The sequence below is a fragment of the Leuresthes tenuis genome, unplaced genomic scaffold (genome assembly GCF_036924035.1).
Source record: "Leuresthes tenuis unplaced genomic scaffold, fLeuTen1.0.hap1 SCAF_1, whole genome shotgun sequence".
Lineage (NCBI taxonomy): Eukaryota > Metazoa > Chordata > Actinopteri > Atheriniformes > Atherinopsidae > Leuresthes > Leuresthes tenuis.
In genome coordinates, this window is record NW_027325355.1 from 6,351,541 (window position 1) to 6,377,907 (window position 26,367).

Genomic DNA, 26,367 nt, shown 5'->3' on the forward strand with positions numbered 1-26,367 from the left:
TACTGTGCAGGAGCTCTGTAGTTTTAGTGCTGCGACAGATGCACCAGATGTGTGCACAGAGACTAAAAACATCTGTCATCATGTGACAAACTGTGAACACATCAAGGTGACATCTCTCAGGTCTGCACAGCAATCAGAGTCATCCTGGATCCAGCTGTCTGTGTAAAACTGATACTGATAAAATGTTAGAAGTCTCCTGTGTGTCTGTATCAGCTCCAGCAGCGGTGCTGTAATGGTGATGATGGGATGAGACATGAATACCACAGTTTTTCATATTTACAGTTAACTGGAGTTGATTTATCTATTGTCAGGAACCAAAATAAAACTAAATTGTAAAAAGCTCAGGCTGAAATTAAGACTTCTGTGTTGTTCGGGTCGGTTTCGTCCCAGTTACAAAAATAAGATTATAAAGCAATAATTAGAGCCACAGATGACATCATCAGGGCACTGTCAGCCAACACACTGACAGCCAGCTCCTCTCCTCATCATGTGAGCTTTAGGGGATTCTCATTTTGCCTTGTTATCCAGTTTACCTGCACAGAAACAGAACAAGCAAAGACGGGCATGTCCACACATGTGAGCTCAGTTCAGTGTGGAGTTGGTGACCTGCAGAGTGCACATCTCCAATGTGCAGCATGCCAAAATGAAAAGAAGATTCTCAGTGAGAGAAGTTCTGCATCATATTTCTGGTGAAAATGAGGGAGAGGACACAGAGCAGCATGGAGATACGGATGAGCAGGTTTCTGAGGAGGAAGACAAAGTGGAATATCATCCAGAAGACACTCATCTGATGAGGAGGTCACCGGTGCTGAAGCTGCTCCTGCTGAAAGACTCAAGTCCAAAAATGGTAAGATGTGTTGGAGCTCAGTACCTCATGATGTACATGATGGCAGGGCAGCTGCTGCAGATGTCATCAAAATGACTCCTGGAATCACAGGGTTTGCTGTGACCAGAATCAGTGACATCAACACATGTTTTGAGCTATTTATGCCATTAAAAAGAGTCAAACCTTGAAGGAACAAAAGTCCACGGCAACATGTGGAAAGACACTGATGAGGAACACCTGGATGCTTCTTCTTTTTGCTGGAGTGCACAGATCCTGCAATGAGGCCACTGATCGTCTCTGGGACGCATCGACAGGCAGAAATATTTTCGAGCAACAATGTCACTTCAGACCTTTCAAATGATATCAAGAGTCCTCAGATTTGACAACAGAGACACCAGAGAAAGCTCTGACCAGCCTGCTCCCATCAGGGCTGTCTGGGACAGATGGGTGCAGCTCCTTCCACTGTCTAATGTCTTGTTTAATGTCCAATTGTTTTCTCCTCATACATTTTTTGAACAGGGAAACATCTGAAAAACCTTTTAAATCATTATGTTGAGAATTCCAAAGTTTGACTCCTGCAGCTGAGATACACATTTGTTTTAAATTGGTTAAATTGGTTGTCCCAGTAGAGGGCCTGTGTAGAAATCCCTCCGTTAGCTCTCCTATAGCCGCAAGTAGCTACATAACAGCACCTATGAACTAACAGAGCTATAGTACACGTTCGTTCATTCATTTTTCTTAAAGTATTGGTGAAATTAAGACAGATAATGTCTTATTTAGAGGCTGCATCGTCCCATTAACTCCGTTATATGGATATACGCTGATTGCGAGTTTTCTAAATAGCTCCCGAAGGATGCCGACTTTCGCCAAACTGTTCTGTGAGTAGATGAAACGTATTTCATGCCAGAAATAAGGTCCAGGTTTTAAAATACAGGAGTTCCCCTTTAAAGCAACTCCTCTCACACCAAAGCTATTTAACTCTGAAAGTTATATTGAATGATCAATAGTGTGAAAAGCTTTCTTCAGCTCAATGAATGGTTCATATGGTAAACTTCTTTCTGTCCGTTGCAGTTGGGATTTCTTCTGTCACCTTCATTATTGCTGCAGCTGTAGACCTATTTGACCCAAACCCATATTGACTCTCATTCAATAAGCTGTTGTTTTCAATAAAACTATCTAGTTTCTGAACAAACTGTGAAAGTATTGATATTGGTCTGCAGCTGTTAAAGCTATGTCTATCTGATGTCTTTAGTTGAAACATGTGATCACCTCATGACACATCAGGAAGTTGATCAGCTTCAGCTGCTGCTGATTTGTTGGCAGACGCCTCAGTTTCTCTTTGGCTCTCAGTTTGCTGGTTCCTGGATTTCCTGGATCTGTTGACATGTCCCAGGTACTTGTTGTGTTTGATCCTCATACATTTAACTTTGTCCTTAGAAAGGATGAGTTCCAAAAAGGGAAACAGGGACTGCTTTTGCATTTGACACAGCCTATATCATGCCAATGTTCATTTGGGACTGCAGTTTTTGCTTTAGTTTCAGACTTGTTATTAGACTGGAATGTTGAGGAGTTTCTGTGACAGATAGGCTCCACTCCCCCTGAAACCATGAATTAAAGAAAGTGGAAGGATGGAAAGTTTTGGGGACATTTATTCATTCATTCCACTTCAGCATTTCTGTTTCAGGGAAGATTCCAACTTTAATGACATTTTTTTTTTTATTATCAGATTTAATGTTAAGTTATCCTGAAGAAAATTAATATGACCACTTACAAAACAATAATGGACTTTTAAATCAGTTTTTCAAAGAGGTAAGTTATGGTTGAAATTTCTTATGGCTTTGATTTAGATTCAATTTGATGGTCAGTTCACCCCCAGACGGTGCAACTTACCCCCTGACCCGGATCAGCTTAACCCTAACCTGGGGCAAACAGGAAGCCTTTAGCTTATAATTCACTTAAAAAAGCTGATTATGAACTTCTTTCAATTTGATTAGTGTTGATTTTGAGTCAGGTGGCAGTGGTGTAGATCCTTTACAAGCACTGATGCCACACTGAGAAATATTCAACTCCCAGTAAAAGTTCTGAATCTAAAACCTCACTCAGGTAAAAAGGTAAAAGAATCAAAGTGTCATCAGCAACATTTACTAACACTTCCACCAGTAAAAGTATTTATTCTGCAGAGCAGCTCTCAGTGTTTGCTGTTAGATATAAAGTTGCCTGTTTGACAGTTTAAAGTGGCTGCACGTGCACTTTTTCTATCTGGCCTCAGCAAATCTCTGTAATTTATTCATTTGTGTTTGGAAAACATTGGAAACTTTATTTCTGAGCCCACATCAGTGGGTTCTGGTTGTTAACACATAGATGAGGAGACAGTTCAGTGTGTGAGGATAAAAGCAGAGGAGAACCTGGGACATCTGAGCAGATCTGGGATCAGCACCTTGGATATCAGCAGGGATTCTTAGGAAGGAAGGAAATGGAATGAATCTGCAGACTGCAGGAAGATCTGTTAACAGTCTGCAGACTAATGTGAGACAATAATATTTGTGTGTGTTTGGTATCCAGAAGAATTGAGACAGATGAAGTCACTGTGAGCTGAGCAGTGCTGGAAGATGATATGACAGAGTGACCTAAATGAGGTTTATGTGTGCGCTCATTTCCAGTCTTTGACAAAGATTGAAAAGTGAATTTATTTGACCGATTTCCTTCCTGATGTGAAGTATGTCATGAAGCTGTCCGTGTTGAGTGAGCAGCAGCGCCTCCTGCAGGTGTAAAAAGCTTACAGCACCTGGTATTCCCAGGCGGTCTCCCATCCAAGTACTAACCAGGCCCGACCCTGCTTAGCTTCCGAGATCGGACGAGATCGGGCGTGTTCAGGGTGGTATGGCCGTAAGCGAGAGAATCAGTCACAAATCAGCTTTTTATAGATGCTGAAACAACATCTATGACTGTGTTCTGACTTCTAAAATATAATGTAACTGTTTAAAAATGAGCAATTTGTGATGATTTCATCTAACTAAGCAGCCTCGGTCTCTCTGTGTGACGCTGAACACAAAACTACACACAGGGAACAGAAGAGGTCGACAGACACTAAGTTATCTGAGAGTCTCACTTTCAGCTGCAGAGAACCAACACGAGAGAGAAGAACATGTGCAGGATCAGCATCAGCCTCTCAAGCCAATTAGGTGAAAAACTAAAAGAAACATATGGTTCAAGCAGCTATATAATAGATATTTGTTACGGTGACTTTTGCTTACGGCCACACCACCCTGAACACGCCTGATCTCGAAAGCTAAGCAGGGGGCCTGGTTAGTATTTGGATGGGAGACCGCCTGGGAATACCAGGTGCTGTAAGCTTTTTCTCTTTTCTCTACAACCTGCAGGGGGCGCTGACACACTTCACATCCACAATCAAATCAATTCACCAGAAAGCTTCTTTTTTTAAACAAATTCTCCAGAAACTGGAAGTGATCAATGCTGGATCATCACTGGAATCACACAGTCTTAAAGTGGAGCTTCTTCTTCTTATGTTTCTATGCAGCTGAACACTCACATCATGATGATGACTGACGTGTGTAGAAATCCTGCTCTTCAGCACATTTAATTTCACATCCAACAAGGTTTAAAGTTCCCATTTTTCAGCTTTGATGCTGCTTCCACATCTCTTATTGTCTTTAATGCAGCTTCAGCTGTTATTTGATGTCTTTTGTTGGAACATGTGATCACCTCATGACACATCAGGAAGTTGATCAGCTTCAGCTGCTGCTGATTTGTTGGCAGACGCCTCAGTTTCTCTTTGGCTCTCAGTTTGCTGGTTCCTGGATTTCCTGGATCTGTTGACATGTCCCAGGTACTTGTTGTGTTTGATCCTCATACATTTAACTTTGTCCTTAGAAAGGATGAGTTCCAAAAAGGGAATCAGGGACTGCTTTTGCATTTGACACAGCCTATATCATGCCAATGTTCATTTGGGGCTGCAGTTTTTGCTTTAGTTTCAGACTTGTTATTAGACTGGAATGTTGAGGAGTTTCTGTGACAGATAGGCTCCACTCCCCCTGAAACCATGATTTAAAGAAAGTGGAAGGATGGAAAGTTTTGGGGACATTTATTCATTCATTCCACTTCAGCATTTCTGTTTCAGGGAAGATTCCAACTTTAAGGACATTTTTTTTGTTTATCAGATTTAATGTGAAGTTATCCTGAAGAAAATTAATATGACCACTTACAAAACAATAATGGACTTTTAAATCAGTTTTTCAAAGAGGTAAGTTATGGTTGAAATTTCTTATGGCTTTGATTTAGATTCAGTTTGATGGTCAGTTCACCCCCAGACGGTGCAACTTGCCCCCTGACCCGGATCAGCTTAGCCCTAACCTGGGGCAAACAGGAAGCCTTTTGCTTATAATTCACTTATAAAAGCTGATTATGAACTTCTTTCAATTTGATTAGTGTTGATTTTGAGTCAGGTGACAGTGGTGTAGATCCTTTACAAGCACTGATGCCACACTGAGAAATATTCAACTCCCAGTAAAAGTTCTGCATCTAAAACCTCACTCAGGCAAAAGAATCAAAGTGTCATCAGCAACATTTACTAACACTTCCACCAGTAAAAGTATTTATTCTGCAGAGCAGCTCTCAGTGTTTGCTGTTAGATATAAAGTTGCCTGTTTGACAGTTTAAAGTGGCTGCACGTGCACTTTTTCTTTCTGGCCTCAGTAAATCTCTGTAATTTATTCATTTGTGTTTGGAAAACAATGGAAACTTTATTTCTGAGCCCACATCAGTGGGTTCTGGTTGTTAACACATAGATGAGGAGACAGTTCAGTGTGTGAGGATAAAAGCAGAGGAGAACCTGGGACATCTGAGCAGATCTGGGATCAGCACCTTGGATATCAGCAGGGATTCTTAGGAAGGAAGGAAATGGGATGAATCTGCAGACTGCAGGAAGATCTGTTAACAGTCTGCAGACTAATGTGAGACAATAATATTTGTGTGTGTTTGGTATCCAGAAGAATTGAGACAGATGAAGTCACTGTGAGCTGAGCAGTGCTGGAAGATGATATGACAGAGTGACCTAAATGAGGTTTATGTGTGCGCTCATTTCCAGTCTTTGACAAAGATTGAAAAGTGAATTTATTTGACCGATTTCCTTCCTGATGTGAAGTATGTCATGAAGCTGTCCGTGTTGAGTGAGCAGCAGCGCCTCCTGCAGGTGTAAAAAGCTTACAGCACCTGGTATTCCCAGGCGGTCTCCCATCCAAGTACTAACCAGGCCCGACCCTGCTTAGCTTCCGAGATCGGACGAGATCGGGCGTGTTCAGGGTGGTATGGCCGTAAGCGAGAGAATCAGTCACAAATCAGCTTTTTATAGATGCTGAAACAACATCTATCACTGTGTTCTGACTTCTAAGATATAATGTAACTGTTTAAAAATGAGCAATTTGTGATGATATCATCTAACTAAGCAGCCTCGCTCTCTCTGTGTGACGCTGAACACAAAACTACACACAGGGAACAGAAGAGGTCGACAGACACTAAGTTATCTGAGAGTCTCACTTTCAGCTGCAGAGAACCAACACGAGAGAGAAGAACATGTGCAGGATCAGCATCAGCCCCTCAAGCCAATTAGGTGAAAAACTAAAAGAAACATATGGTTCAAGCAGCTATATAATAGATATTTGTTACGGTGACTTTTGCTTACGGCCACACCACCCTGAACACGCCTGATCTCGAAAGCTAAGCAGGGGGCCTGGTTAGTATTTGGATGGGAGACCGGCTGGGAATACCAGGTGCTGTAAGCTTTTTCTCTTCTCTCTACAACCTGCAGGGGGCGCTGACACACTTCACATCCACAATCAAATCAATTCACCTGAAAGCTTCTTTTTTTAAACAAATTCTCCAGAAACTGGAAGTGATCAATGCTGGATCATCTCTGGAATCACACAGTCTTAAAGTGGAGCTTCTTCTTCTTATGTTTCTATGCAGTTGAACACTCACATCATGATGATGACTGACGTGTGTAGAAATCCTGCTCTTCAGCACATTTAATTTCACATCCAACAAGGTTTAAAGTTCCCATTTTTCAGCTTTGATGCTGCTTCCACATCTCTTATTGTCTGTAATGCAGCTTCAGCTGTTATTTGATGTCTTTTGTTGAAACATGTGATCACCTCATGACACATCAGGAAGTTGATCAGCTTCAGCTGCTGCTGATTTGTTGGCAGACGCCTCAGTTTCTCTTTGGCTCTCAGTTTGCTGGTTCCTGGATTTCCTGGATCTGTTGACATGTCCCAGGTACTTGTTGTGTTTGATCCTCATACATTTAACTTTGTCCTTAGAAAGGATGAGTTCCAAAAAGGGAAACAGGGACTGCTTTTGCATTTGACACAGCCTATATCATGCCAATGTTCATTTGGGGCTGCAGTTTTTGCTTTAGTTTCAGAGTTGTTATTAGACTGGAATGTTGAGGAGTCTCTGTGACAGATAGGCTCCAGTCCCCCTGAAACCATGAATTAAAGAAAGTGGAAGGATGGAAAGTTTTGGGGACATTTATTCATTCATTCCACTTCAGCATTTCTGTTTCAGGGAAGATTCCAACTTTAATGACATTTTTTTTGTTTATCAGATTTAATGTGAAGTTATCCTGAAGAAAATGAATATGACCACTTACAAAACAATAATGGACTTTTAAATCAGTTTTTCAAAGAGGTAAGTTATGGTTGAAATTTCTTATGGCTTTGATTTAGATTCAATTTGATGGTCAGTTCACCCCCAGACGGTGCAACTTAACCCCTGACCCGGATCAGCTTAGCCCTAACCTGGGGCAAACAGGAAGCCTTTAGCTTATAATTCACTTATAAAAGGTGACAGTGGTGTAGATCCTTTACAAGCACTGATGCCACACTGAGAAATATTCAACTCCCAGTAAAAGTTCTGCATCTAAAACCTCACTCAGGTAAAAGAATCAAAGTGTCATCAGCAACATTTACTAACACTTCCACCAGTAAAAGTATTTATTCTGCAGAGCAGCTCTCAGTGTGTGCTGTTAGATATAAAGTTGCCTGTTTGAGGTTTCATAGTGCCTCTGTTTCTGAGAGAGCTTCTTTTGTTTAAGTCCGCCTGGTTAGGAGAGCTGCGAGTTTCTTATCTTTAATAGCTCTTTGTTTTCCTCCTGGAGTGGAGAGGCTTTTGGTTTGATCACTTTCACAGCTGCACTCTCCTCCTCCATAGTTACTGAGGAGAGTGCTCAGGAGTTTCACAGCCCCTTTCTTTGCTCTGTGAGCAGATCATCAACCTGTTGTTTATATGAATAAACAGTCTTGACTTTGAACTCGACCCTGCATCTGTGTCCTGAGGCCTCGACTAAATCTTGAGACATATTTTTATTTTGTCTAAATTGAAGTTTTAGACTAATCGACGGGCAAATTGTTGGTCAGGAACATCCCTCGTGGGTCCAACTCTCCTCAGCTGACGAACTCAGATGGATCGTCCCGAGAAATCTACAGTACATCCGATGTGATAGAAGTACAGCCTACAACCCCTGTAGAGCTTCTGTTGCTGCTCTCTGTCACAGCTGTGGATTGTTTCTCCAGTCAGTAACTTGTTTGCTGCTCTGTCAGATAATGCAGCGACACGTGTTTCCTACAGACTGTCACAGACATTTTTGTGCTGTAGCTTTTGAATGCTGCTTTATCGACAGCTTAATTTAACTTAAAGCAGCACTTTGCTGCTTGTTTCCTCCTCTCTCCCCTGCTTTTTCTGCCTCTGCTTTTATGAAAGTGATGCTCTGTTCTGTTAATAAACCCTTTCAGTTTACAGCCTCTGAGGCTGTTTTTACTTCTCAGATCATCCTGAAAAGGATCATGAGGCCGATGCCAGATAGTGAGGATGAGCACAGCAGCCTGGAGGAGACGTGCAGCTCAGGCTTTCTGAGAGACCACACTGAAAATGCTCAGATTGTAAATGTTCTCTCAGAGAAACAGACCTGAACAATGTACATCTCCTAAAGCTGCTGCTGATTCTTCACACTGACTCCATATTTATGAAACCTGGTGGTGGAAAATCTACCCGGTAACATGATGGAAACATTGTTTTATTTTACCGCAGAAAGACCAGTTTCTTTTTACAGGTGAAGCAGAGATTCTTTGATCTTTGGGTAAACTTGAGAAAGTTCTGATGTTCAGCATCTTATTGGCAGCTTTAAATACTTCTGACTGTGTCTCTGTGGGCTCCTCTCAGGAACTGCACCAACTCCTGAAGCTGTGGACAGGTTGGAGTATACCTCCCCAGCACCTGTATGCAGGAGTTCCTCCTGAAATGACCACGCCTGTAGCCTCAGCCTGCAGGACCTGCTGAAACTGCCTCTGAAGAGCCAAAGCTAGCAGACATTCAGAGAAAAGCTCCAAGCGTCTGTTAGAAGTACAGACTTTGGCTTTGGAATGATCTGATGTGAATAATGTGAGAAACTGAGCGTCTTTAAGTTGAACATTTCAAAGTTGTAGCAGTTAGTCTGTTCCTCTGTTTCATGCTGCTCATTGAAGGCTGTGGAGCAGTGAGCCATGTTAAGGCTTTACCTCATTAACTGGAAGTGTGTGAGGTTGGTAACAGTTCAGGAGAACTGAGAACAAACATTTCAATCTGAAGTTTTAGTTACAAATGTTAAAGTTTGGTTAATAAAGACGATTGAACATGAAGTGTTTGGTGCACTTTTCCATCCAGCAGTGTGTGAACGTTGGTGAACTCGTCCAGTTCTGCTGTGGCTGCATCAGCTGCTGTGGTGCGGCTGCATAGATGTGGAGTGCATCCATGAAGGGAACATCGGGGTCAGGTGACCTGGCCATGTTCTCGCTCAGGTGTCCTTCAAGCTGCACTTGGGCTCCTTCAACTCGGTCCGTTTCACCTCCGAGGTCATCAGAGCCGTGTGGTCCATCCCAGTCAGTCCCACAGTCTGCCTCCACCTGAACACAAATAAAACACCATCACAGTTTTAAGCTTATTCAATATTTTGTAGGCTTTCTGGAGACTTAAACAAAAGCTTTGGCATCTTCAGATGTTTCACTGAAACACTTTCAGTTGCAGTTTTAAACTGAAGCTATGAAATCAGTTCTCCTCAGTATAAATATTAAGTTCTGTAATCTCGCCAAATCATTTTAGGCCTTTTAAATGTATCATTTAAATAATGGCTCCTGATATGATGCACTCAGCTGTTTTAACACACCTGATCAGGATCCTGAAGGTGTCTGAATGATGTCCAAAGCTGGTGGGGAGACTGGCTGCCTGCTGCTCTCAGGCCGTGATGCTTCCAAGCATCCATGAAGAAGGCAAGTTGCCTCTGCAGCTGAGGCAGAAAAGCCCAGTGGAGAGCAAAGAGATGACTCATCATCAGGGGTCAAAAGCCCTTCTCTCTCCAGGCTGAGAAACAGAGTATGGAATGGGTCAAGGACTGGAATGGAAACATCTGTCCATCAGCGTTCTATCCTGGAAGAACAAGAGACATGATTCAGAGAAACATTCCAAGCAGGAAGAGAAGATGTTTCTGCTCTGAATTAGAACTTCTAGCTGCTGGATGTTATGACTCTACAATGAGGAAACTGATGCTCATAAGTTCAGTGATGGCTTTAGAAATGTGTGTCCAGCCTAATCTGGTCTTGGTGGAGCACTCGCCTGAAAAACTAAGTCTGAAAGTGTTTGATGCTGCTGCAAATACAAACAGTTCCAACACAAGAAATAAGAAGAAGGAAAACATGTCTGAAGGTCTTTCCCCCTCAAATATACTTTACATTTAGGAAATGTGAAAAAACAACAGGCTCTGAAGCAGATGACAGATGTCATTCATGCTTTGTTCAGTGTTTTCTGTCAGTAATGGAGGACAAAGCAGAGTTTGTGAATGAGGCCAGTGAGAGTCCTGCAGAGGAACAGCAGGATGAACGTTGGGGAATAATAACACTCGTTATGTGCTCTCCTGCAGAGCTTTTCTCATAATACATCGCTATGGAAACCTCACCGTTGGTTATGGAAACTCCTTCCAGGAACGTGTGAGTCTGGGTTCTCTCCTCGCTGTTCCACCATGAAATGGGCGACCTCAGTATTCTCAGCAGCCTGTCAGAGCGCACAGCTGATGGCAAACCAGACGTGTTGATGGCACCAAGGAAGCTCTCCAGCACTGGAGATGCTCCATTGTTTGTTGCAGCAGACAGATGAACAGTTAAACGGCTGAAGCATCTATTCCAGCGTGAAGGACAAAGAAAAAGAAGATATAATGCATCAGATCTAAATCTGAAGAAGGTTCATTCACAGCTTCTTTGACACAAAGCAGAGAGACTGCACTGATGCAGCTTACAGAGGACTTTCACATAAGGATCCACTTCATATCAGACTCACTTTGCAGCAGCAGTCCCCTGGCATGAAGGAATGATTTCATCATTCTGTGTCCTGTGTTTGGGGGACTTAGTTGGATTTCTGCAAAGACGGCATCCAGCTCTGCGTCACTCAGTCAGAACAACATGTCCGACCTAAACCCCAGGAACTCCACCCGGGGAGTCTTAAGGTCGCTCAGGTTAGAATTCCACACTAAGACAGACGTGATTTCATGTAGATCTCATGGACAGACATCGCTGACAAACATTCCCACAATGCACTTGGGCCTAACAGGTCTGGCAGTCTTTCCCAGCAGTGGATCCACTGACCTGTATGAACTGCCTTTCTGAGCTAAAATCATCAACTGGTTCACAGCTACGAGCCCTTAACTCACTGAACAAACTACAGCTGCAGCAGTGTTGTTCAGGCTGTTCACAGCAGAGTTAAACTGCAGTTTAACTCACTGATGACAAGGTCTTCTCCTCCTGCCTGATCCCATGAAGATAAACTCCTCTGACACACTGATCCACCTCCACACCTTCAGCACCACATTCACTGAAGAACCTCTGCATCCTGCACTCTGCTCAGTTCATTCCTCTGTATCTTTATAGAAAGTGTCTTTCTGTCCGAGAAACACTCAGTGTTGAGCAGAAAGTTCACTCTGCACATAGCTGCCTCTTTCATTCAGAAACACATTTTCAGCTTCATGGATTCATGGAGGGATGCACAGATATATCGTCCTAACATCGGTATCAGCCAATACTCAGCTTGTTATCTGCAATCGAGGAATCAGCAGAAAGGATAACATGAACCGATGGCATTGACTGATGTTGAGCTGGTGTTGCAGGAGCTTTGCCCTGAAACTGACCGGCTTGGCCTACAGTTGCAGATTCAGCAAATATCCAGTAGATGGAAGCTTAATTCCACAGCAGGCAATCTATTCTTCACAAGAACATTTTGTTTGGGTTTACAAGTACTGAAGTCATTGAGTAGGTAAGAGTTTAACTTTTGAAACTGTGACTCCATTCTTCACCCTGGGCTGGGACTCCTGCCCCTGGAAATCTCCTTGACGACACCTCCTCCTGAATCTGATGAATAGCACCAGAAGTCATCTGGGACCTGGCTTGGCACCTCCTTCCACCACAGGCGCAACTGCCTCGGCCGCCGGATTAGTGGCACAATGTTCAAGGAACTTAGCTTTCAGAGCAGCCCCCAGGCCAGCGAAGAAGCTTCGAAACTTCTCCTCTCTTTGTGCCACATCTCCATAGTCGGGAAATGCCTCCACGACCAGCAAAAACGCAGACTTGCTCAAACAGGTTGGAGGAATCCTCGCGAGCTCACCGTAGTAGTCGCCGCCATCTCCCGTCCCTCCAGCCAAGGAAACTCTGGCTTCCGTCACCAGCAAAAGGAGCGGGTAGATCCACCAAACAGAGACCAACTGAACTTGACAGGGTCATGTCTCCACGCCGCGTCATGCTAACTTAGCCTCGCGCTAACTCACACAGCAAGCTAACTTCCATGGACCGGCAAAAGTCTAAACATATAAAAACATCAGCTCTGCCACCAATGTAACCGAGCTTGCTGGGTTCATTCAACTTAACACTTTAAAATAAAAACGTTAATGGAGACTGGATACTGAGTTTAACTTTCAGAACCTGCCGCCCCCGTTTTATTACTCCTCCCAGAATGCACTTTTCCAGCAGGACATTTGACATGAGAATACAATACAATACTGTCTGTTACACTTTATTATTAAGGTTAGTCATTTTAAATCAAAGAAAGGGGGATACAAGTGAAAGATATTGGTACGACTGGATTAATATAACCAAGTGTCGCTTTGAAGATATTTTGCCTCTTCACATAATGTGTCCATGGGGTGTTCATGACAGGCAGAGACACAGATGCAGCTCATACTGAGGTTAAAAAATGTGCGACATCTAGTGGTTGTTAGAATAAAAGAAAAATGCTGGCCATGACATAACTACTTATTATTTTTTTATTCTTAACCACGCTTGTATTTTTTTTGTATTACTAATCATTTAACCAAGTGAAGCTATTTTCTAAAACCAACCAGAAAGGGACAATGTTTGAAGTGAACTTGTTTGTTTACGTGTAACCATGGCAACCAACAAAATGGCGTCCGTGCGGGGGAGAGTCGCGTTATTTAAACATGCGTTTTAGGCTATACTGCATTTGTTTTGTGACTCTGACCAGGTGATGTTATTGCCTAAATCCAAGTATGAATTGATAAAAAGGTGTTAAAGGAAAGTGTTGATATGTTCTTAAAGAATTTTGAAGCAGTGTCGGTCTCACTTGACACAAAGACAGTTGGTTAACAGATGAGTTCAAAGGCATTCAAAGGGACGCTACAGATGCCCACAAAAGCACAGGTGTGTCTGCTTGTATGAACATTGGACATCACATCAGTGATGTAAGTTGCTGTACTGTAGAGATTTTTGTGGAGCCCAGGAGGAACACCTGCTCAAAGTTAATGCACCCCGAGCCTCGGGGCTGTTGTAAGATTAAAAAAATGGAGTCCCAAAGTTGTAAGCTCTGGACTCCAGGTGGTGGCTTAATGTCTTCCCCATCTGCCAGGGCATCCTACCGGCCACTTCACCCAGAGGAGAGGAGCGAGACACCGGCCAGCCGCCTCGATCCAGGACCGACGGAAGCCGCCCAGGGAGGCTTCGGCGTCGGTCCTGGACCGAAGAGCCGGCCGATGTCCCACCCAGCACGCTCCAGGCCAGGACAGTCTATCAGACTCCATACCTACCACCTGTATCACTGCAGGAGGGGCAGAGCCCACTGCAGAGACCCTGGAAGGAGTCTGATAGAGAGGCGACCCTTCACGGCTCCTCGAGGGAACGTGTAGGATTAAACTTTCAGTGGTCCTACTGGCCCTATTTATATGATTTCTACGTTCGAAATATGATCACATGACCAGTAGACACCGTCACTGTTGCCCCGGTTTTTACCATATATGGAAAAAAGAACTCACAGAACCTTCCATAAATGGAAATCTGCAAACGTCAAACGAATATCCCCAAAATAGGGGTCTATCAGTGACATGATTGGTCACGTGTGCAGGTGAGGTTGGACGTGCATGCGTCACCCCAGCACCTCCATGCTCAATGGAAACATGGTAGGGATCAACATCAGCCTTTCAAGCCAATTCTGTGGTAAAATAGAGGAAACATGTCACAGTTCATGTTCATGTCACAGTTTATGTTTTAATAGTCTTGTTTTCAGGTTATGTTCAAGTCATGCTTGTTCATGTTCATGCCTCATAGCCACAGTCTTGTTATCTTGTTATCAAAGTTATTTATTCATAGTCTTGTCACAGTCACAGTTAATCATAGTCTTGTCTTATTTTTGGGAGAAATGTGAGAAGTAAGTGAAACACTGATGCTAGATCATGTTTAACAGCTTTAGCCCATTAAATACACATCTCTTTTAAAGGTTAACTGTTCTGGCCAACTGCTTAATAATACTTTATTTGTTTTATTCCATAGGATAATGTTTTGCCCTTCTTGTGGATTCAGCCTTGAATCAGTTCATGTGGCAAGGACATCAGATTATTGAGTCCTGATAAGACAACTGAAGGCAGTGTTTAAAAGACATTTTAAATTGGACTTCACAGTATAACTACACATTCATCTGAATACATGATCTCTGAACAACAAGATTATCATTGATCCACTGACTCTCTTAATGAAATCTGATTACACTGTGAATCAGGAAGCACAGTAAGATGTGCAGTGGAGTCATTACACAACTCTGGGAGTTTAAAAGAGAAGCAGAGGCAATCACACTTCCAAAAGAATAAAACACCACTGAAAATGTTCCACTTTGGCAAAGGTGAAAGGTTGGGAAAGCCAGCAATTTGGTCCACTTCAAACTTTGTGTCATGACAGCTTTCTGATACCATTTCTACTTAGAATTGCAGAGGTCCCATTTTTAGAATGAGAATGCTTCGTCATTGGAGAGCCTGCAGGACCTGATCGTACACAGCAGCACCATGCTGCAGACTGCAGGGTGTTTTAAACGTGTTGGGTCAATGGAGGAAAAGCATTCAGTTATCAATGATTACCTTCAGTTGTATTTAACTGATAAGAACCACACAGCATTTGAAAGGTAGTTTATTTTATTACTCTTACCCAGAAAGAGTTGAGGGTAAAACATGTGACTGACTGTTAGTTAAAATCCTCTGTATTATTGCATTATGGCTTCAAAGATGGACTTGGCAGCTTGCAGTTTGTCACAGCACTGCAGCAGTATCCTACAGTCCTGACCCCTGTTCTGTCACTCAAGTGAAAAGTTATCTGCCACAGACACGGAAAACTTATTCCAACCCCAGCTTAGTCCTGCCTGAAGTAACAAGAGGAAAACAAGAAGTTTGTGGGCAGACTGCCTTCTGACTGCGAAGGTTAGTCAGTTTAATCTTTATCAACATAAAATATCATCCCAAGTCTTGTTTTAGATTGACATTTTTCAGTAAATTAGTCCAAATGCTTTCTACTTTTAGAAAGAGACTCTTCAGTGACCCTGGAGGAGATCTTCATGCTTGCCACAGGTGTAGCAGGCAAACCTCCTGCTGGCACGGATCCTGGAGCGTCCCTTCAGCTCCTCACCAGTTCAAACTACCCCATGGCAAATACATGTGCCAACACATTAAAGCCGCCTGTCTCTGATAACTACAACAGCTTTAAAGCCAACATGAACTTTGGAATGAAGAATTCCCACTTTGGATGCTTTTAAACACACTGAACTATGAACACCTGAAATGTCCCAAAAGAAAAAGGTTTTGTTCAGGTTGGAGATGTTAAACACTCAGCTTTAAACTCCTGTTTAAACCTCTGTTCTGTCTTCTCTTTTTAAAATCTACAAGGTGCCGGTGTTCCTCTGTGCCGGAGGGTAATGCATAAGAATAAAAGGTTTTGCCATCCCAGTTTATTTGTCTAAATGTGAAATGAAGATAAAGTTCAGCCTGTTGTTCAGAGTGATGTAGTTCTCTACAGCAGACTGCCACTGAAGAGATGGTGTCAGAGCACTTTGTCTCTGTGGTTCTTCAAAGGGATGCAGGTCATCGTCCCCAACAGTAAGTGGTGGTGCTGCTCAGGGTCTGTGAAGATGCTGAGAATCCACAGTTCATCCCATTGAATCTGGGAAGAAAATACAGAAAAACAACACAATTTACTTTGTTTTCTGTCAAAGTTTAAATGTTGTTGGCGTTCCCTGCCAGTGATTGGCCAGATTTAGTCAACAAGACTCGTATGCAGAGACACCACAAGACGACATGATAAAAGCTCAAATACACCATCAAATAAATATTAGAACTAAAGTGATGCTGACTGAAGCATGAGTGGAAATTCTCAGACATAATGATTGATTTTAAAGTGACAGCTTCAAGGAAGAAACTATTTTCTTTTCTTTTTTTTATAATAAAAAAAGCTCTCTGGTCCATATACTGTTTTCTGAGCTTTTACAGCCTCAGTCCAACCTCAGGTTAAACTCATGTAACCATGATTTTCCTGTGAATGCTTCATGTAGATGTAATAAAAGGTCGTCCTGTTGTTTTTGCTTTAACATGGTTTGCAGTGTTCACCTGTGAGACAAATGATACATCACCTCTGCTCATCCAGATGTTCAGTTAGACTGCCGAACAGCACGGATAACGTGAGCGTTCCAGTGTTGCTTGTATTCGTCCAGTTCTTTCTGTCGCGCTCCCAGACGGCTGTACCGCAGCAGCCTTGTGTGTTCGTAGCTGCTTTTGAACAGATGCTTCTCCCTCAAGTCACCAAACAGATCCATCCAAAACTGTGTGTGAGTATGCAAACACACATTTTATTCTGAGGAAATATATCACCTTCCTCCTGTAAAATACAGCTGAATTGTGGCCTGTTGTTTTTTAGGTAGTTTATTATGTAGAAGACATTTAAAATCTTAAGCAGGAACTGAATTGATTCAACATAAAAAAAAACACCAAGTAAAAGCGAGCACTGCCTTCATCAGCACAGTCATCTACAGTAAATCCAAAAGTGTGATGTGAAGTAGATAATCAGTGAAGAATGAATACGAGATAAAAACCTTTGTTTGCCAAAGCAGGACCGCCAGCTTTCAGTTCACTGCTCAGATGCTGAAGTGCCATACATGTGACTTCTGGCTCCTGCAAATGCATCTCTGTGCTCTGATCTTAAGGAACGATGAAGTGCTGCCATCAGTCCATTTTCTGCCACAGTCTGTGCGGCGGCGCATTGGAAAAACTCAAAGCTCAGCGACACACTCGATGTCATTTTGAGCACCGACACCAGGATCATTGTTGGACTTTCCACATGTGAGCCACATCATTTTTGTTGAGAAGCCATCGATACGGCCACTTCAGGCAATCCCAAAAGGTTTCAGTTTGTCGTAGCCACCAACATGCCACACTGAACTATACTCTATTCCAGATGTGTCAGGTTCTCTTATTGTATTCATCACATCACATCTTCTGACTGTAAAAGAGTACTTTTGTTTCAGAGGCTGCCACATCGCTCTGTGACCTAAAAGCTGCCTGATCCCTGAGGTTCCTCAGAAAAAGCTGCCTGCACAGCAGCAACTGGAGCGTAGTTCGTCCTCTCGGTCAGGTCTGCATTTTGTAGTCTTCTTTTGAAAGTGCTGACACTCACTGAAATGTTGTGCTTGGCTGCCAGTAAGTACAGCATGATTTCAGAGGCAGGGTCCTCTGTGAAATACTTGTGGATAAGTTCATCCACCACGGCTGCTTCAGGACCTGATGGATGAATATATGAAAACACCACATGAGAAAAAGTAGATCCACTGCATTTACACTCTTTCGTGTCAGGTTTTAAATGATTATTGATTAACAAAGTAAGAAACTGAATATTGTTAATGATTCACTTAGATTCTCATACATTTAGTGTTCATCCCAGTGACTAAAATGCAGCAGAGTTGGAAACCTTGCAAAATGCCTCCCTAAGTAGTGGAATTTGACATTTTATTTTGAGGGTGCCTCTCTGTTTTTCTGAATGTAATATTCTTCATCTGTTGCATTTAACATAGTTTGCATGTTTTGAGTTTCAGCCATACCTGGGTGGTAATCTCAGTGATAATTCACAGTACAATGAAGAAATCCATAATCTTTAAGAAGATGATCAAAATATACCTTCCTCTTGAAGATTTCTGCAGCATGAGCCACAGTGTGACAGGACAGGCTGAAGATTTATTCCACAAAATGGACAAAACATCATCTGGTAAAATACAAAGGGGAAAGGACTTTTAGCTTACACATGATGGTAATTTGCTGTGTAAAGTTAAGAAACTAACACTCATCTCACTGATAAAACAGTGATAACAGCACAGTTAATAAACATTATCCAGCATCAGTGTCTCACTTCCTTCTCAAACTTTTCCTAATTTCCCTCTCTTTATCCGTTAAAACCTGAAAACTGCCCAATTGAGTTGTGGCTTGTTGTGTTGCTTTTGTATTCTTTGACACTTCAGGGCCACCGTAGAGACCGCCTGGGAATACCAGCTGCTGTATTCGTGGCACCTCATTTAAGTCAGTCTGTTCTAACAGCTTCCAGCACTGCTCAGCTCACAGACTTCATCTGTCTGAATTCTTCTGGAAAACAAACACAAATGTTATTCTCTCACCTTCTCAATTCTCTGTATTGTTGAGGATGGTGAGAAGGGAAGAGTGAGGGGTTTCCTCCGAAAGTCCACTGTCATCTCCACAGTGTTGAGCGGATTCAGCTCCGGGTGGTTCTGACTGCCCAGAGGACCAGGCTGGACCCTGCTTGGCTTCCAAGATCAGGTGTGTTCAGGGAGGTGTGGCTGTAAGCAACAGTCACTGTGACAAATATGGATTATATAGGTGCTGGAACCATGTTAAAGAGGAAGCTGCTGTCCCATGGAACTTCATATGAAGTTGGAAATTATTTTAACAACTTTCCCATTTTTCTCCAAAGACTGTGAATGAGAGCACACACAAATCATGACATCTCATCTAAGTCGGTCTGTTCTAACAGTTTCCAGCAGTGCTCAGCTCACAATGACTTCATCTGTCTGAATTCTGAGAAGTTAAAACATTTATAAAAAGTATTCTATCGAAATAATACCAAGAAAACTGATCTTTTCCTGATAAGTTCAGGAAACTTTAGTGATATTAAGTAACTTCCCTCAAACAGATCGGTCAACATGTCTGTACTGGAGTTACTGCATAAAGTCTCATATTATATTTAAAGTCTACTTTCATCAACTAAAAAGAGGTTGAGAAACAGTCAATTCAAAGACATATAGATTCACTTGCTGTGTCTTTAAAGTTTGCTGCTCATACACAGAAGGTGGCTTGAAGAAATATTTTAATAGATTAAATGATGGACCCCATATAGTTTAGTCCCCAGAATGACCGAGATCATACATTTACAAGCACAAGTTGTTCCTTAATATTAGTTTACTTCTTTTATAAATACTACTTGGATATAGTATATAGCAGAGTGTTAAAGCTGTTTCTCCTGGTTTCTGTGGTGTGTGACTTCCTCTCAGGAACACAGACAGCACGCAGACACATGTGACATCATGAACAGAGAAGGAATATTTCTGTGAAACGCTAAAGCTGTAACGGATCAAATACAGGTGCAGATGAACAGGTTTTCATTGTAATCACACATGATGTTCAATACACACATACAGCAATCTGTTGTATGTTTGTACTCTGTTGTGGACTGAGCTGTATCTTTTAAAATGGCTTCATGTTTAATATTCTATATCAGCGAGCAGTTAATAATGCACAGACATGAGAAATTCAAAGGAGAGTCTTTGGAGTCTTCACTCCTGGACCTGTTGCCTAGGCGACCCGACCTCAGGCAATTATCGATTGTTGAAACATGTTCAGTCTTTAATGTCAATAAAATCTCCTTTAACTGTGAAGGAAGTGGAGTCTTTATTGATGGGAATATGTCGCCCTCTGGCGGTGAAAAGATAAATAGCATCATGTCAGATTGGGAGTGTTTTTCAACGATTGAATACTTTAGTAGAGTTCTTATAACTGTAATAATGAGCAACTGGACTTTATGGATATTTCACTTCTCATCTGAAAGATGTCTTCAGTTTTAACTAGTTGGTGACTGTCGGCTGATCAGCAGCTTAAAGACTATTCACACTTGGCAGGTCTGTACGGTCACACTGACACACCTCAGTCCAAACCATCTGTTTTCTTTGTCTAGAATGTGGACGTTACTGTCCTGAAAAGAGTGTCCCTTCACCTTAAGATGGAGGTGAACTGCTGAGCCTCCAAACTGGACATCTGTATGTGTCAGATAAAAATATGATGACTCTACAGAAACGGACATTCAGGACCAGAGGGTGAAGAACTTAGAAGATGGGGACCTCACCCAACCAGAAAAGGATGTCGTACCTGATCCTGAACTTTGAATCCAGATGTTGTCAGTAAGAAATGTGGATTAGAACACGTAGAAAAACTGAACAAATGTTGTTGAAGCTGCTTCACAATGTGATGGAAATATTAATATATTCACAATATCACAATATCAGGTGTGAGTGTTGAGATTAAAACAATATGTGATTTGTTCTGCAGGAACTGCCTCATTAACAAGCTTCTGCTCTCAAACTGCACAGATCTGAGCGCAGAATGGGATTTGTTGAATTTCATTTTCTGACCCATCAAACTGAAAATAATAATTGCACAACACACTAAAACACACATTTCTTGTGTAAACTTGTCCTGAGAGAAGTGGGTGCAGAATATTGAAAATACAGCCCCTAAAAAGACATAAAAAGATCACACCAGCTTCTCAATGAGGAACATACATGTAAATGTACCAGTTAAAGGCAGTTTTTGACACTTTTATTTTGCTTTTGATACATAATTCTTGTTCTGACGATCAACATATTTCATTCACAGCAAGTTGTGTCCCTCCACACATGTGCAACACTTTTACCAAAACCAGTTCAACGTGGCATCAGAAAATAAACCCCGAGTGACACGACCAACAGGAAATGACATCATCAAGCCATGTGCTAACTAACACAATGAATAGAGCAAAACTAAGTCAGTAATGATGTGTAAAATGCAATTAATCCCACAGCACTTTACACTATGAAAGTATACGTAGATGTGCACAGAAAAGTGAACATCTGCACAAAGATGTCCCGGTTATCAGATTTCTATGGAACATTTTACTGATCTGATCTGCATGCAGTTCTGTCTTCACCCAGCTGTCTGTTTGACTGATTAAAGGAGAAAAGTGCTGATATGTTGGCAGCCCGTTAGCCATGGTTTGGTGAGGCAGAGTAAAGCTGTTCTCTGTGCAGCATCTACAGTGGAAGTACAGCAGATGTAGGGGTGCACGGTGTAAAACAGTTGTGTTCACAGCTGGTTTACTCCCCTGTTACTCGTGTCCTCTGCAGTGTGTTTGGGATGATGTGGGATGGGAATGTGTGAGCGAGCTGCTTCTGGGTTTTAGCTGTTCAGGAAACGGCTTTAAGGTTGATGGTGTGGTTTTGTAAATTTAACTCTTTATAATCAAGTGTTTGTAAGAATGAATGCGTACAGGAAATACTCAGAATATTTTGTATTGAAACTATTTTGTAAAACAGAGACACCTCCTCTGTCAGGATGTGGTTCGGCACCGTCAGTGGTCAGTTAGTCCGTTAAGGCCTGCTGATGGTGGAGGATGATCATGTCCCACGATGCCTCCATGCTGTTCTTGGCTCTGTGCACCTTTTCTAGATAAATAAAACAAATAGTTTTGCACCATATTCTGCTTCTGCATTGCTTTAATCAGCTGCTCAGAAGCTGCCTGGTTACAGTCCTCTGATATATTTAGTTTCTTTGATCTTTTCCAAAACGTGTGAGACCCTCCACCCATTGCGCCATCATCTTTCAAAACTTTCAGTCCATGATTTAGATGATTCTCCAGTACAACATAAAAGAATAATAACATCAATAATATCAAAAGAGAAAAAAAAAGCATAAAATTCTGAAAGTTTTCACCTCAAATATCAACATGTTTGACTTCATTTTACATCAATTATTATTGTGGTGATAAAATGTTACAATTTTTTATTCAATTTATTTTATCTTAAATATTTTCAGCTGCTAAAGTCCAAATATTGTCACAGTTTATGTCATGTCACAGTTTATGTTTAATCATGTTATGTTCTAGTCCTGTTTTTCCCCTGTTCGGTTCACTCATGTCACCTGGTTAATTGTTCACAGCTGCACCTCATTCACTGATCACTCCCTCCACAGTATTTAGTCCCCTGGTTTACATTCAGTCATTGCAGAATCCTTACTACCAACCCTTCATTCCACAGTTAAGTCAAGTCGCCGGTCTCAGTCTTGCTCTGTTTCTCAAAGTCTTGCTTTGTTATTTCATAGTTTAGTATTTTTGATCCAGCTCTGCCGCGCTTCGTTTTTTTTTTGCATTGTCTTGTTTTTGTTCTTGCTCCATGTTTTTGAAAATAAATCAAGTTTTACTTTGAAGAACTGCGTCTGGGTCCTACCTCTCCAACGAACCGTGACAAATATTGTGTATAAAGGATAATTTCAGTCCTCTTTGTGAGCGTTCAACAACAGCTTTTAGCAACTTTCTGCTATAAGAAACTAGTTCCAGTCCAGTTGACCTTTCATCATCTCACAGGAAGTGAATGTGGAGAAACATCAGGATGAACCCTGGCTGCTCACCAAACTTCTGCTTTGTCAGCAGGTTGGAAATTCATCTTGGCTGATTGCAGCTCAGTGATTCCTCTCTGATATCACAGTTTGTCACATGTGCAGCAAACTAACTGCAGCTGACATGAACTGAATGGTCTCAGTTGCAGTGAGCTGCAGAGAAACACAACATACTGATATTCAGTGTGAAGCTTTGACTGGAAACACACAGAAAAACAACATCCTGGAAGAATGGCAGCTTCCATCTTTAAAGGACTGGAAGAGGAAGAAGTTTCCAAGGAGTCATTTAGAAGAGTTTCAAACAGAAACTGACTGAATCCATGAATCTGAAAAGGTGTTTCTGAGTGAAAGAGACAGACATGTACAGACTGAACTATCTGTTCAACAGTGATTCTCTGACAGGAGGAAACTCTTTATACTCAACACAGAGAGACTGAGGAACCAGGTAACAACAACCTAAATCCAGGATGCAGAGGTTCTTCAGTGAATGTGGTGTTGAAGGTGTGGAGGTGGATCAGTGTGTCAGAGGAGACTCTGTAGAAGGACAGAGTGCCAGCAGGACGGTCCACATACACTGCTGCTCTGTTAGAGACAGAGGAGGAGGAGGGGGGGGAGGAAGAGGAGGAGGAGGTGAGTGTTTCTCTCTTATTGTGACAGACAGAGTAACCTCCAACAGAGCACCTCAGTCTCCAGGATTGATCATTCCTTCCAAACACACAGTTATCTCTGTCTTCTCTCCTGCTGATTCCTCTGTAACTCACTGATACATCAACTCCTCCTCTCCACTCGACCTCCCAGTAACAGCGACCAGTCAGAACATTTCTACACAGCAGCTGAGGACACTTGTAATCAAATCTGTCTGGATGATCAGGATATGACTGAACCTCCTCCGCACGTGTCACCTTCCTGCTGTTGTCAGACAGTTTCAGTCTCCTGTTCATTGTGTTTGTGTCGATTGTGAGTTGACAGGAATCTGATGGAGAGAACAAACACAATCCAGCTGCAGTTATTGATCTATCATCTGTTCACTTTGATCAATGAGTGATGTGACAGTGTGAAGATGGTTGGATGTCATGAATCAGATGAAGAACACACTTACACTTCCTCAGACCTGGTGTCAACCATCGTTCTCCAGCAGGCTCCACCCTGAAAGGAGGAGGGGGGTCAGAGCAGCACAGTCTCTTTCAGTATGCAAACATGGACATTACATGGCTCTCACACACATTGTTCTACACTGAGAAAGGAACACGAAAACATCTGGATACATCCACTGGAATGGAGCATCTGAAAACTAGAATGAAAGCTGTTTGATAAAAACTGAAACTTACAAAACTCCTTTAAAGCATCTCTGCAGAGCAGATTATGGACTCATGCAGAGATGCTTTCATTATTTGATTTATTTCAGAAAAAGGAGGAAACAAAAGAAAGTGAAGAAAGAGAAGAACGACGGATGAAAGGAAATCTGTCTGAGCTCATTCTGAAGTTTAAAAGCAGAAAAGAAAACATTTGTTTTCTGCAGTCAGATTATGGAGATGAAGTTTCTGTCTCTGAATTCAACTCTTCAAGTTTGGAAGAATTTTCACTTTGATTTTTCACTCATTTCTGAATCCAAATATGAGCTTTAAAAATTCTAATGAAATCACTTCAGTTTCTGACATCATGGTCTCTCCTGATGGTCACATTGTTTCTGCTGACTCCTCCTCTCAGTATGTTTCAGGGCAGCCAAACATCCAGATCCTTTCCCAGACCCATTGGTCCATCTGAATGCTGCACAGCCAGCCAGGGGAAGACATTCATCTAGAAAAGTTAGACGAGAAACACTCCCCTCATTCCACCCTCCACACTGAACATTAACGGCTCAGAATAAGATCAGAGGAGAATCTATAGTCATTGGAAGTATATTAGCTGCCAGGTGTTGTGGTTTTATTGATCAGAATCACTCATTTATTTCAGCCTCCAGCCTCTTCCTCTCCTCCCCCCAGTGTCCCTCTCTTCCTGTTTCTCTGGAATTCCTTGGATAGTGTTTATTGGATTGTCCCCCACCTTTTTTCTTGGGATGAAGAACAACCAAACACAGCTCCAGTTCAACTTTGTTCTATTTGGTTCTCATCTGGAAGGACGGTCAGAACCACAGAAGGGCAGAACTCTTTGGACCTGGTACTGTGTGGCTCTCAGTAAGTCTGATATCAAGTCATGTGGAGCTCAGAGGAATGTTGAAGTTTGCTCTGGTGGCTTTATCTCTGAGCTGAAACACATCCAGTTCCACACACTGTTCTTTGAATGTGTTGGAGCTGTCAGAGAGCCGGTCCAGCTGAAGATCCTCCATGTGGGCATATGGAGGGAGGGACACAAGTCTAATCCACATGTTCATATTTCCAGATATACGATGAACATGGTTTTATAAATCTTTGTGCTAAGCTAGGCTAACATGTCCTGGACCCATCTCTGTATCCGATCCAGGGTCAGAGGACCAACAGACACTTCTCACTGTTGTTCCTGCAGATGTTCTCCTTGTAGACCTCCTCCACAAATATCTGCTGTTTCTGTTCAACCAGTGTTTCTGCTGTGAGCAAAGGAAAAAGGCTCCTACATGTGGGATTGTTCATGTAACACTCAGCAGGAAGCAAAAACACAGGGCTGAGTGCAGGACAGAGAACATGTTTCCAGCTCTTCCTCCTCTATCAGACATTGTGTGTGGCTGCAGCAGGCCTCTCCATACCTGAGTTTGTGTGGATCCTTCAGTGCAGCCGTCAGCAGCTTCACTCCTGAGTCTCCTGGATGGTTGTAGCTCAGGTCCAGCTCTCTCAGATGGGAGGGGTTGGAGGTCACAGCTTCAGCCAGAGAAGCACAGCCTTCCTCTGTGATCAGACAGCCTGACAGGCTGCAGACACACAAAACAACACAGAAACTCTGAGAGAACTGCTCTGAAACTGAATGTCATCAAATGTTCAGAGAAACTGGAACTCTCTCACATTACTGACTTTGTGTCTTCATAAATCTGAGTCAGAATCAAACTACACACACGTGGATGAACCTGATTTCCGCTCTCATTTTAGCCACAAATACATGCAGACACTCCCCTACTTAGTCCTTTTCAGATAAAATATGGTCAACATCTGGACTTTGTCTCAGAGCAAAGATCATCATGGACGATATAGACGACATATTTTCCTTGGACAAGAGGACGGCATCCACAGTGGTGTCACAGAGGCACTATTTTGGATTTGTGAGTGTTAAACAAATGAGTGTTAAACAAATACAGAGGAACGTACAAGTTCAAAATGTCGACACTGAGGCAGCTGCTGAATGCAGATGGCCTGGAGATTGGTTTGCAATAATCGATCTCACAGCTGCCTACTTTTACATAGTAATTCATCCAGACCACAGACAGTTTCTGAGGTTTGCGTTTGAGGGCATTGTCCTACGAATAGCTGGTGCTGCCCTTCGGTTTGTCGCTCGCTCCCTGCACCTTTAGTGTGTCGAAGCAGTG

General features: G+C 42.3%; 2 protein-coding genes, 2 non-coding genes and 1 pseudogene across 4 annotated transcripts in view; 1 reads left to right on the forward strand and 4 right to left on the reverse strand.

Annotated features, from left to right (window-relative positions):
• LOC140300470 (NLR family CARD domain-containing protein 3-like) overlaps positions 1-26,367 on the reverse strand; it is an 82,427-nt gene that overhangs the window by 49,033 nt on the left and 7,027 nt on the right. The window lies entirely within an intron of this gene.
• Positions 3,600-3,718, reverse strand: LOC140316656 (5S ribosomal RNA). The gene has a single exon (XR_011917340.1). It is a non-coding gene; the product is annotated as a 5S ribosomal RNA (ribosomal RNA).
• Positions 4,075-4,180, forward strand: LOC140296944 (5S ribosomal RNA; annotated as a pseudogene).
• LOC140269193 (5S ribosomal RNA) lies at positions 6,044-6,162 on the reverse strand. The gene has a single exon (XR_011907590.1). It is a non-coding gene; the product is annotated as a 5S ribosomal RNA (ribosomal RNA).
• LOC140294754 (neoverrucotoxin subunit alpha-like) lies at positions 22,920-25,811 on the reverse strand (the record flags this gene model as incomplete). Its single annotated transcript, XM_072379611.1, has 3 exons — positions 22,920-23,850; positions 23,977-24,023; positions 25,597-25,811. Coding segments are annotated over 3 exons (816 nt in total), but the record flags the coding sequence as incomplete, so codon positions are not given.